At 40.3% G+C, this 11,110-nt stretch overlaps 1 protein-coding gene across 5 annotated transcripts in view; it reads left to right on the plus strand.

Moving 5' to 3' along the window:
* The window catches only part of LOC112988375 (caspase-8-like), a 14,069-nt gene extending 3,169 nt beyond the window's left edge, over positions 1-10,900 (plus strand). For 3 of the 5 annotated variants that reach the window (XM_064515198.1, XM_064515197.1, XM_026108901.2), the window contains exons 2-8: positions 2,745-3,074; positions 3,701-3,806; positions 4,851-4,989; positions 6,585-6,700; positions 7,353-7,464; positions 8,549-9,038; positions 9,885-10,900. In XM_064515198.1, the coding sequence (XP_064371268.1) occupies positions 2,764-3,074; positions 3,701-3,806; positions 4,851-4,989; positions 6,585-6,700; positions 7,353-7,464; positions 8,549-9,038; positions 9,885-10,044 (1,434 nt within the window). In that variant the 5' untranslated portion in view covers positions 2,745-2,763 and the 3' untranslated portion in view covers positions 10,045-10,900. Of the gene's footprint in view, positions 1-396; positions 811-2,744; positions 3,075-3,700; positions 3,807-4,850; positions 4,990-6,584; positions 6,701-7,352; positions 7,465-8,548; positions 9,039-9,884 lie in introns of those variants that run through there. The other 2 variants (XM_064515199.1, XM_026108977.2) reach the window with 2 other exon arrangements.
* The last annotated feature ends 210 nt before the right edge of the window (positions 10,901-11,110 follow it).

Genomic DNA, 11,110 nt, shown 5'->3' on the forward strand with positions numbered 1-11,110 from the left:
TTTTGTATATGCCTCGTATCAGAGGGTGTGTTATAATTTTGAGTTTATAAAGGTAGACAGGTTGAAATCAGTGAAAGACTGTTTTCATTGCAAATTTTCGATAGATTTCAGCTCTCCCGGCTGTGTCTCTTCATAATACTGACTTCATGAGCTTTGGACATGGATGGAGAGGTCTTGTAGGTGTACTGATAACCATTTATATATTTCCTGCTGCAAGAAGAGTATCAGTGACCAGTAGAGCATACTGGGTATCTTGCCACTGAAGGCAGAGTTCTGTGCTTCAAAGTGGGTAAAAATGTTGAAAGTTAAATATTGCTTAAATTCTTTTGTAAAAAGGGAAGTATATTAAGTAAATAATTACAACATAATGTTTAGACTTTCAGTTCCTTGTATGTACTGACTACTGCTACTTAAGTTGGCGCTGATAGTTCACTTTTTTTTCCATTTAGGAAATAGTCTTCCATTAAAATGCGTGTTAGAAATGGGCTAGGTGAGTTGGAGAGGGACTTCAGAGAAAGGAGGGTACGACATGGAGGATCTAGTGATGCCACAGGACAGTGGGTTGTTTAGCCATTTTTATCACAAGTGCTGTAATAATTCATTTGCTGAAACTGGAACAGCGACAAGTAGGGAACTCTGGCCTTATGATCTCAGCTTATTGTTCTGGCATAGGTTACTTTTTTAAGTCATGTGACAATATAGGCAAGTCAGGAAAAGCCAGTACTTTTCCTGGAGCTTTAGAGCTCATGTCCGTCCGTTCTTTCACTTTTTTCAGAGCCATTTCAGCAGTCCTTCAGCTTGTCTTTCCATGTAAGTGAAGTAAAATGAATTATTTTTATTGTGGTAAAAGAGTTTATTTGTTATATTTGCATCAGTTGCATCTTTGTTTTAATGAAGTGGTAGAAAAAGATAGCAGTAGTTAAATTTTGTTTTAATGTGCTGCCTGTATTTACAGAGAGGCTTAAATACAGTGTGTAGGTGGCACATCTGTTTTAATTGCAATAATTTTGTGGTTTTGAAATTTATAGCTTTTCAAAAGTGAAAAAGAAGATTTCTCACACCACGAAGATTTACTATCATGAGCACATGCCTTGTATCTTCAGCTAAAGGCATGGTGTATGTGAGAAAGGAGATAACTTCATAATTAGCTACAAAGAAAGTATATTCTTTATATCCTGTGTGGATATAAAAATATACATTCAGATACCTGAGATCATTGAATCATGAGGTTAAGCGCATATGATTCATTCAGATATCGGTGGTTTTGTGTTGGTCTCGGCTGAATGATACAGATTCATGTCTGTCCTAAGTTCATTTTGAATGGATTTACAGGAAGCGGTATTTGGGGGCAGAGCTTGAATCATACATGCTGCATCACAAAGACTGTTTTGCTGTTTTGATTTGTTTCTGGCTAGACCAAGGTTTAGGTTTCTGTTGTCTGTTCACTCCTGCTCACTAAGAATGCTGACCAGAAGTGTGTCCTTCAAGGGGTGCTCTGCTACAGCGTGGCTTTTGGACGAGGGAGAATGCAAGTGCCTGCTAACTATCTGGAGCGTTTACAGTAATACTAATTTAGTTAGCAGTCAGCAGGGCTGCTTTGGGGTTGTTAGCCGTAGTATTAATATACTTGCAACATCAGTAACAATAAAACTGCTAAAATTCTGCTAATGTAGGATTAGGAAGTTTTGCTTTCATGACTTGATTCGTTGTTAACTTTTCAGTCTCCTAGTGAATTCAGTGAGACAGGAGGCCTCCACCAAGTGCATCCCTGTGCAGTTTCATTTCAGAGATTCCTAGGCATCTTTGCTCTGAGGCAGAGAGAACAAAACACCAGCTGGGTCTCTTACAGTGGGGGCAGGCTAAGTATCCGGGTGAGATAGCATGGGAGGCTTGCACTTCACATTTTCAGACTTTCTCTTATGCTCGAGGGGTAGATCCATAAGCCAATGTTAAGATTTAAAATGTTAATGAAGGGTGTGGTGAAGAGGGGTGTGTTCAATGCTCAGTGAAAAGGAAGTGGTATGACAAGAATCCTGGCATTTTTAAAAGCGTTGACACAGTCTGTGTTTGATTTGAATATTACAAGCAAGGAATTAATCCATTGAGAGCTGGCAACTGGGTTCTGCTTGATGCAGACAAACCAAAACAGAGGTGTATTGGTTACATTGACCTGGATCAGAAGCAATGCCGAAGGAAAGCAGATGCCAAATAGTTTAGAAAAGGTTTTCTAATGTAGGCCCTTATCTTTGGTATGATGCAAAACCTGGGGGTCTTGTTTACTATACAGCCAGTATAAAACTTTGGAGACTGTAGGTGTCTCTTGTTCCCAAATTGGATCAAACCTCAAAAAAAAAAAAAAAAAAAAAAAGTGCTAGGGAAGAGAGGCCAGGCAGGTGGAGCCATCTGCAACCTGCCAGGACTGCACACCCCGTGCGTCTGTCACCCTCCCATCCACACACACCATAGAAAGCAAGAAGGATCTGTGACTTTCTCTGTCACTTGTGTAAACTTATGTCACTTAGGTACTTTCTTTACACTTATGTAAAGAGTTTCTTGTGCTCCTCATGAGTCTGATGACCTGAAAGAGCTAAGCATCAAAACTATAATAGCAGGATATCCTCTTTTTATTGAAGTATTTTTGACTTCATATATTTATTTTGGGCTATTCTGCATAATATGATACCTTTTATAATCATGCTTTTGCACTTGTTACTGACAAATCCGGTCTACTTCTGTCTTTTTAGATCCAAGTCCTGATGTAAAATGAGTACAAATATCCACAAACTCCTTTTTGGCATTTCTGAGGCACTTACCAAGGATGACCTGGCAGCTCTCAAGTTCCTCAGCCTGGAGCACATCCCTTTGAGGAAGCAGGAGGGCATCCAGGAGCCCAAGGCCTTCTTCCAAGCACTGCAGGAGAAAGGCCTGATCGAGGTGGGGAATCTGGCCTTCCTGAAGGAGCTGCTCTACCGGATCAATCGCATGGACATCCTGGCTTACCAGCTGGGCTGCAGCCGAGAGGAGATGGAGAAGGAGCTTCAGATCCCAGGCAGGGCAAAGGTGTCAACCTACAGGTAAGCACAGCAGTAGTAAACCTTTGCATGGAAGACGTTCAAGCAGAACGGTCCTGCTGTGGGCCATCTTTCTTGCTTTCTGTCTCCGCTGTCATCTTATGCATATCCCACTATAACTCTATTTATTACGGCATGACTATCCTTGTGAGTTTTAAGACGAGGTTTTACATGTTTTAGTTCAAGTGTGTAGCAGTGGTGTTTCTGAGACAGATAGAGCTTCTCTGTTTTCCTGATTTTGGGGGGAAAGTTTTTTTTCCCCAGAGTTACTTAGTATTAGAAAGGTTGACTGTGTTGGGCCTGCATCACAACTGGAACCACAAAGAGAAGTTCAGTGTTTCCATAAATTAACTGACAATGTGAGCCAGACTAAATCATATTTTGGAAAGAATACTCCCAAATGTAGTGTCTCCATTGCTGCTATTAACTACACTTACTGTATGATGCTCCTCTTGGATAACCTTAATGCATTAATGGGCACTGTACATACAAATGATTGGAGCTGTTATCAGACCTATTTCAGATACTTGTTGGTATTTGGGAGGGGAAGGTGAGAAGGGCTTGTCTCATACCCTTTAGTTTATTGTCATAACTTTCTTAAACAGTCTTTATCTATCCTTTTTTGGCAGACAACTGCTATATGGAATTGCAGAAGACTTAACTCCAGAAGATGTCAAGAGTGTGAAATTCCTGCTGCAAAAACAAATACCAAAGAGCAAGCTCCAGGATAATGCTGTAGGCATAGTGATCTTGATATGTTTCATGCAAGGCTAGTTCAGAGTCTGCCTCTTGTAAGGAAGGAGGAAACAGAGTAATTTGCTTTTGCTAAAATTCTATTGTTCGAAGAATAATGTTAGTTGACAACTGCTCTGTGACAGAGTGGACCTCTTTTTCTCTGTCTTGTCTTCTCTCTGCCCTTTTTTTGCTCTCCTGTTCTGATTTTCTCTGCACCTCCTGTCTCCCCATCTTTTCTTTCTTTGTCTTTGCTTGGCATTTTTAAAAAAATTTGTGCATATGCTATATCCAGGAGGAATGGTGGATGCTGGAGGAAAAAACAGGGTGTTTTGGAGTCAGGAAACTGAGTTCTAACCTGAACTCCACCACAGATTTTTCCAATGTTCATGGGTACGTTTCTTTCTTTATTGTAATTTGAGATAGCAGCACTTTTGTTAACTTCCCCTCAAAAGTATTAAGAGGTTTGGTAAGCTAGTTGAGTACCTGTATTGTAAATAATGAACAGTGTTATAAAAATGCTTGATATTATTAAGAAGCTTCCTATTTGTTAAGAAATCCTATTTGTGCTGTGGTACCTGTAGGAAAATTGGCAGATTTACTTCCAATTTGATGGGCTAATCAGCTTTAAAAATGAAAATTTTTCCTGAAGACCTCTTCTGTATTAGAAAATGTATAACATTTCAGCTAAATGGCTTATAGTAATTTGTCTGAATGCAGTGATACTTAACAGGATTGCCACATTAGTATCCACATAACTGGTTTGCACTGTCGAAACAAAGCAAGATAACTCAGGTAAAGGCAATTTCTAAAGATCCTGTCTTGCCTTACTGATGTGTTTCTTCAGTCACATTGCATCCTGATCCATTTTTTATTGAGGTTTGGAGGAAAAAGAAACTGGTCTTTAGATGACCAGTCTCTGGGAATGAGGATGTTGTGTTCTGCTCTGTCCGGAAGTGCCAGATATTTTGAGTGTTACTTGATGCAATCATTGAAAGTCATGTATGAGTTTGGGTTGTATGTTTTTGTTTGTTTTTTTTTAACCAGTCAGTGTTGACGGTGTTACTGGAAATGGAAAGAAACGGAGTAATTAAAGAAGGTGATGTGACAGTGCTGAAGGATATATTAAGGGGATTTAGAGCTGACCTAAAGAAAAAAATTGATATCTATGAAGAAAAAACTAAAGGTAAATTATATAATCAGCTAATTTTGCATAGAGCTGGGTTTTGTCATTTCTCAGCTCAGTTTTTGGGAGCTGAGGAGCTCAGAGTTAAGAGAGACACTTTACAGTATCCTGGGATAGGCATAGTGGCTCTTGGTACCTGTGATTTCCCACGTTTTCTGCTACTTCACTATCCCATCGTATCTTCTTGTACCTCTCCCTGAATTATATTGTGTCGTGTAAATGATCTGGATCTCCCTCCTCTTTGCCTTTAAAGCAGTCTTCCTCCTCAAGAGATAGTGCAGTGCTATTTTTGGACCGTCTAGCTTTTCAGTCACTAAAAGAGAACAGAAGTGACAGACAATTGCCTTGGGGAAAGCTACTCTTACGTTGGGAGGTTGTCAGCCTTATTTTCTCTTAGCCAGACTGCTTGCTCTTAGCAGAGGGAAAAGTTACTGGAGACTAGGTACTTGGCTAAAATGTAACTATTAGCTTTCTGTACCAAATATGAAATTTCAAGAACTTTGGTATATCTGCAGCTGAGGTGGTGACTTGTGACTTAGTCTTTGGGAAACAGGGAGTGTCAACCACCAACAACTGAGACCTGTCAAATTTTTCCCCAGAGCCTCCTTTCAGTGGACTGGGTTTTGTGTGTTTCCTTAGACATACCGGTGCAGTTCCCTGTGGAGACATGAACTAGTTGCCCCAGGGCATATCCTTGTGCTGCTGAGGTGTGCTTGACTCTCTGCAAGAGTGGAAGAATTGCTAAGGGTGTCCAGCATAGGCAACCCCTCTCAGGAGAGTATTTTATTAGTAGTATTGTTAGTATTTTGTCCCCCTTGATAAGTACGAGAAGAGCATTTTATAGATCTTACTGCCTTCACAACTAAATTTCATTTAAACATGTCTGAATAATTTGTAAAAAGGGTTATTGTGACTTTTCTGCTTGGGTAGAGTCTTGGGCTTGAGGGTTTATTCACTTATTTCAGGCAGTTGTAGTCAAGGCTGTATTTTGTTGCTTTGAGGAAGTCTTCTGTTATGGTGGTGTCCTGCATCATTGGTTTGTCCACCCAAACAGTTAAAATCCTTTGGAAACAAGGTGATGGCCTCAGAAGTGAATGAGCTGAGTGTAGTGTATCACTGTGCAAAAATGGGTCTTCTCTTTCACTGTTGTATCCCATAGCAAAGATGCTAGTGAATAGTCTGCCTGGCGTGGGTGCTCATATCCAGACTTAGATTACCTGCATTTTGCTGCCAGCCAAAAGGCAGGGAAGAACCAGAGTGAGGTATGATTATTGTGGGAATGCAGCGCATGCTGTCTTCCAGTTTCAAGTTTCTGGCTGTGCCTGAGGGCCAGAAGTTTATGTCTACCTAATGACTGTAATTTTGGCAGTATTTGCCTAGGGATGTAGCAGTATAGCACAAATGTATCTTTTGTTGCAAGGAACACTGCACAGTTTCACTCTCTAGTAGTTTGCAAAACTGGAACCCTGCTTGATACAACCTCTCCAAAATGGTGGTGTCTTGACAGTATGGAAACCACCCCCTATTTCACTCCTTACATTGTTCTTTTGCTGCTGAAATATGCTAAGTGGAAGATTTATTCTTTTATTCCTAAGGTGTTCTGTTTATCCTCCTCTTAGAGAATGTTTCTGAGGAAAAACTCGGCTATCCAACATGCATGTCTGTGAATCCAGCAGGACAAGGAGCAGAGGGGGGAACACGGGCATGCCTGGTGAGAAACACCTCAAGATTGCCTTTAAAGGGTTCATCCAGCTCCTGGGAGCACAGATACCTAAAACTGAGGGGGAAAGGGGTAAAAGAGAGGGGACCTGGCTTTATATGTAGGCTTTGGAAGAATTCTCATTTTCAAAAGATGACCAAGCCTTGTCCCTTGGTGAGGACCTGGCTGTTGCAACCTTGTAGGCAAGAAATGCAGGAGTAGCTGTCATGGGAAGAAAACCAGTCTTAAAGATGACAGAGACTGGGACTGGCAAAGGTAAGAGTAACTCATCCTCTTCCAACTCAAGGTGAACAGATGGGGAGGGACCAGCAGCATCTGCCGCCTCACAAGAAACCCAGCGAGACTCTCAGAGGGAATGATATGGTGCAGGAAGCTTTCCTCTGCACATGTTTCAGGATATTCACTTTCCATTCCAAAATCATATCCCAGCCACAGAGAGAGAGGAAAAGGTATTTCAGGGAGAGGAAGCAGCATTCTTTCCCTTGTACCCAGGGCTGTTTTGTATTTCTGGGCTTTTCCTTTCTTGTATGTTGGCTCTCATGACTTTTTCATGTTTGGGCATGGAGAAGCAAAGATCTCTGCATAGCATACATCTCTTGGATGTTTGGTACTGCTTTCTTACCTGCTTTCTGTGTTACTACAGTTTGGGGAATCATATAAGATGGAAAATAACCCCCATGGTTACTGTGTGATTCTCAACAACTACATTTTTAAAAATCCTGATGAAACCAGGGAAGGAACAGTGAAAGATGGAGGTAAGTACTTTTTTAATCCAGCTATTGGTACTGATCTTTCCTGTGAAGAATGACCACTTTGACTAAGCTCCTTTGTCTCCAGAATAAGTAACTGGAATGACAGTCACTGCAAAAATTGGAAATATGCCACTTCCAGCAATTTCAGTGATAAGGGAGGTTGAAAGAAAAAGCATCGTCTTAACTGTTTGTGTATATACCAAATAGTGAAGGAGGGATTACTATTCCATTTTTTCAGTTTTTGATTATTTTTTTTTTTACGTTTTAACTACGTTAAGTAACAATTTTTAGGTCCTTAGATTCTCTTCAATGATTTCTTTGCTTAATTTACTGAGTGAAAGGTATAGCTTTGCCATGCTGTTGGCTGAGAAAGCATTCTGATCTAGTCAGTATGTACATCTGTTTGCAACAATGTTCAAATAAATGCAATTATTTTACTGCTTTATCATTTTCCTTAAAGTCTTTCTTCCTGCAAGAGTCATTTGTTTATCTGGATAAACTGAAATCTAATCAACACATCAGTAACATTTTAACCTTAACCTGTCTACAGGCTTCTTGTTTCCCAGCTGTTTTCTCTCTGCCAATGCAAAACCAAGTCAATGGTTCCTGAGAAGTCTGCATGGCACCTTGCATTCATTAGTGGCCTTTTCTTTTCTCTGCACTGATCATTCTCACAGAATGAGGAACCTGTATCATTTAAGAGCAGCAGAATTTGTCATGCTAAAGGAATCTCTCTTCTTTATCTATCTAAAAGCTGTTCTTAAGCATCTGAGATTGCTATGCAGTGTACGGTTAAACACATTGCATAACACACTAAGCTTCACTAAATTGTGCTGATTAATCAGATAATCTGAAATCCTCTTTTGTTTTAGACAGTGTGATGTTTAACACTGTTGCGTAAAAAAAAAAAAATAATTAGGCATCTGTGATTTTTCTTAAGACTTGGCAGGCTGAGAGTCAGATGAGTTTATTGGTAGGATCTGAATGCTTCTGCCAATGCCTGTTGTACCATACAGAGCCTGGAGTTTCCTTGTCTTCCTTATCACTGTTTATGTTTAACAAGTGTCTTCCAACTTCCTTCTTCCAGAGGCGCTGAGGAGGGTCTTTAAGTGGCTTCAGTTTGAGACAGTTGAGTACATGGATCTAGAAGCAAACCAAATGTATGCAAAAGTTAAAGAATACAGCAAAAAAGATCATAGCAATATGGACTGTTTTGTTTGCTTCATCCTTTCACATGGTGAAAAAGACAAAATAAAAGGCATTGATCAGGAGTTTGTGAATATCAAAGATTTGCTCTCTTGCTTTAGTGGATCTAACTGTCCTTCTCTCGCTGGAAAACCCAAGCTGTTTTTCATCCAGGCTTGCCAAGGATCTGTAGGTCATCCAGCTGTCACAGTAAAAGAAGACTTTTCTGGCTGTCTAGAGACAGATGCTATCCCTCTGACTTCCATACCTGACCAGGCTGATATTCTGGTTGGCATGGCTACCGTGGAAGACTTTGAGTGCTACCGCTGCATAAAGACTGGCAGTGTTTACATTCAGTGCCTCTGTGACAAGATGGAGTTGCTTTGCCCACTGTAAGTACTATTTTTAACCCAGATGTAACTGGGATATTGTTGACATACATACTTGAGCATGCTGTGCTGAAACATGGCTCTTTTGCCTTTGCTATGTATGATGCTTTTCATCTGCATGACAGTGTCTGATCAGTAATTATTCCAGAAGTGGGCACTGTTATTTTTCTGAGTTCGAGTGACTTACCCTAGTTTGTCTCTTACAGAGCCAGGGTTGTAATGTTGGAACATTACACATAAGCAAGTGTGTTTTTATATATATAAATACATATGAACAAGTGTGTAAAACACAAAAAGCATGTAAAACAAGTGTGTAATACATAAAAACAAGTGCGTACATGTTTTTTAACTTTTTTTTTTAATTACAAAGGATCTTTCTTCCAGTGACACCTGATGACGGGCCAAATTGTTGGTTGAGTACACAGGCAAAAAATTAATATTCTTTATTTGTACATTTCCCTGTTGCCTCATCCGTGTCCGCACCCCCATCCTAAACTTGATTCAGATAAGATTTCTCTCCAGACACCGCTTTCTCATTAAGTCCAGAGGAGGGCTTGGAAAATGCATAAATTAGATTCTGTGTCATCTTATTGCTGTCTTCTGACCATAGCCAAGGTAGAGGACTATGTTTGTTTGTAAAGTGATTCTACACAGGTTGCTTTTATTCCCTGATACATACTGAATGTTGTGGTTACACAATGGGTGTGCAATTTCAGTGACAGGCAGGGTGACAGGAAGATACCAGCCTTCGCTGAGATCTCACATTATTGGAGCAAACATAGGTCAATGTCTTGGCCTAGTTGAAAGTACCCTGTATTTCAGTATACCTTTTTTTTGTTTTTGTTCAAGCCGCAAGGATCTCATAACCATCCTGACAGAAGTGAACAAGGAAGTGGGAAGAAGAGTACTAAATGGATGGAAGCAGATGCCAAAAATATCATCAACCCTAAGGAAGCAATTGATCTTCCAAATTCCACAATCCCAGTCAACTGAAAATTACAAAAAATAAGGACACAGTCAATTAGGAATCACTCTTGGAATGGGCCTCCACGTGGAATTCAAAAGAATTTGCAAGAGAAATTGTCTGAATCCATGTAGTTAGTTCACAGTCCTGCAAGGGGCCATGTGGCCTCAATTTTCTGATTCCCATGCTTATTCAGTCTCCTGGCACCTGGATCTGTAGCAGTCTGATAGGGCAAGGGAGAAGTACAGACCTGCCTTCCTGTCTTGCAGAAGCAGTGGAGTCCATTCAGTCCTCATTTCAAGTGAGGAAACATTTCAAAGCAGTATGATTCTTAAGCATTGTTGAAAGTGCCAGTGGAAATACTATTTCTGTCTGTGTTAAGAGAATGCATCCTTGAAATCTGAAGAAAATAGCCATTAGATGCAAAGTGCAAGGATCCCTTCCCAGGGAGTGTGGGGGGGATTTTAACAGATTTACCAGAAGTGTATCATGGGCTATCTGGAAGCTGTATTCACAGAAAATAATAACGGAAGCTGTATTCTTCATGAAAAATAATATCCCTGCCAAGAAGGACCAAAAAAAGATGATGGCAACAATGGTGATGATGATGTTACAAGTCTGCATTTCTCTGGTTCTTTCCCTCCAAAGTTTTGTTTGCTTCATATTAGTAATTAACTCAGCTAAAGAGCACTGAGATTTATAAACTTTTTTGATAGTAGGGGTTCTGTTTGTGCTTTTTTTTTCAGAGCACTTAAGGGCAATCTGTATTGAGTAGCTGTCAAACTTGTGGAAGGAAGGTCTCACTCCTTTAGAACCACAATTCTGAGATGCCTTCCCCTCCTGGCAACTGACTCTAGGTCCCATGGGCTCTTTGTAATAAATGCTCCTGGTTTCCATGTCACCCTTGTTTGTGGTATATTTCTCTCTCGGATGAGTGGACTGAGGCATGTTCAGCATGGCAAACACCTTTACTCGATCTGGAAAAGTTATCTTTGCTCTCATTGAAGTGTTCTGTGGCAGTCACCCTGGGAGATGGCATATTGATGTCGCCTCTTTAGCAGGTGGAGAAATACTGTAGTAGAAAAGAGCAAGCTAAAAGTTCAGGACTTTT

This window comes from Dromaius novaehollandiae, chromosome 7 (genome assembly GCF_036370855.1).
Source record: "Dromaius novaehollandiae isolate bDroNov1 chromosome 7, bDroNov1.hap1, whole genome shotgun sequence".
In the NCBI taxonomy this organism is placed as follows: Eukaryota; Metazoa; Chordata; class Aves; order Casuariiformes; family Dromaiidae; genus Dromaius; species Dromaius novaehollandiae.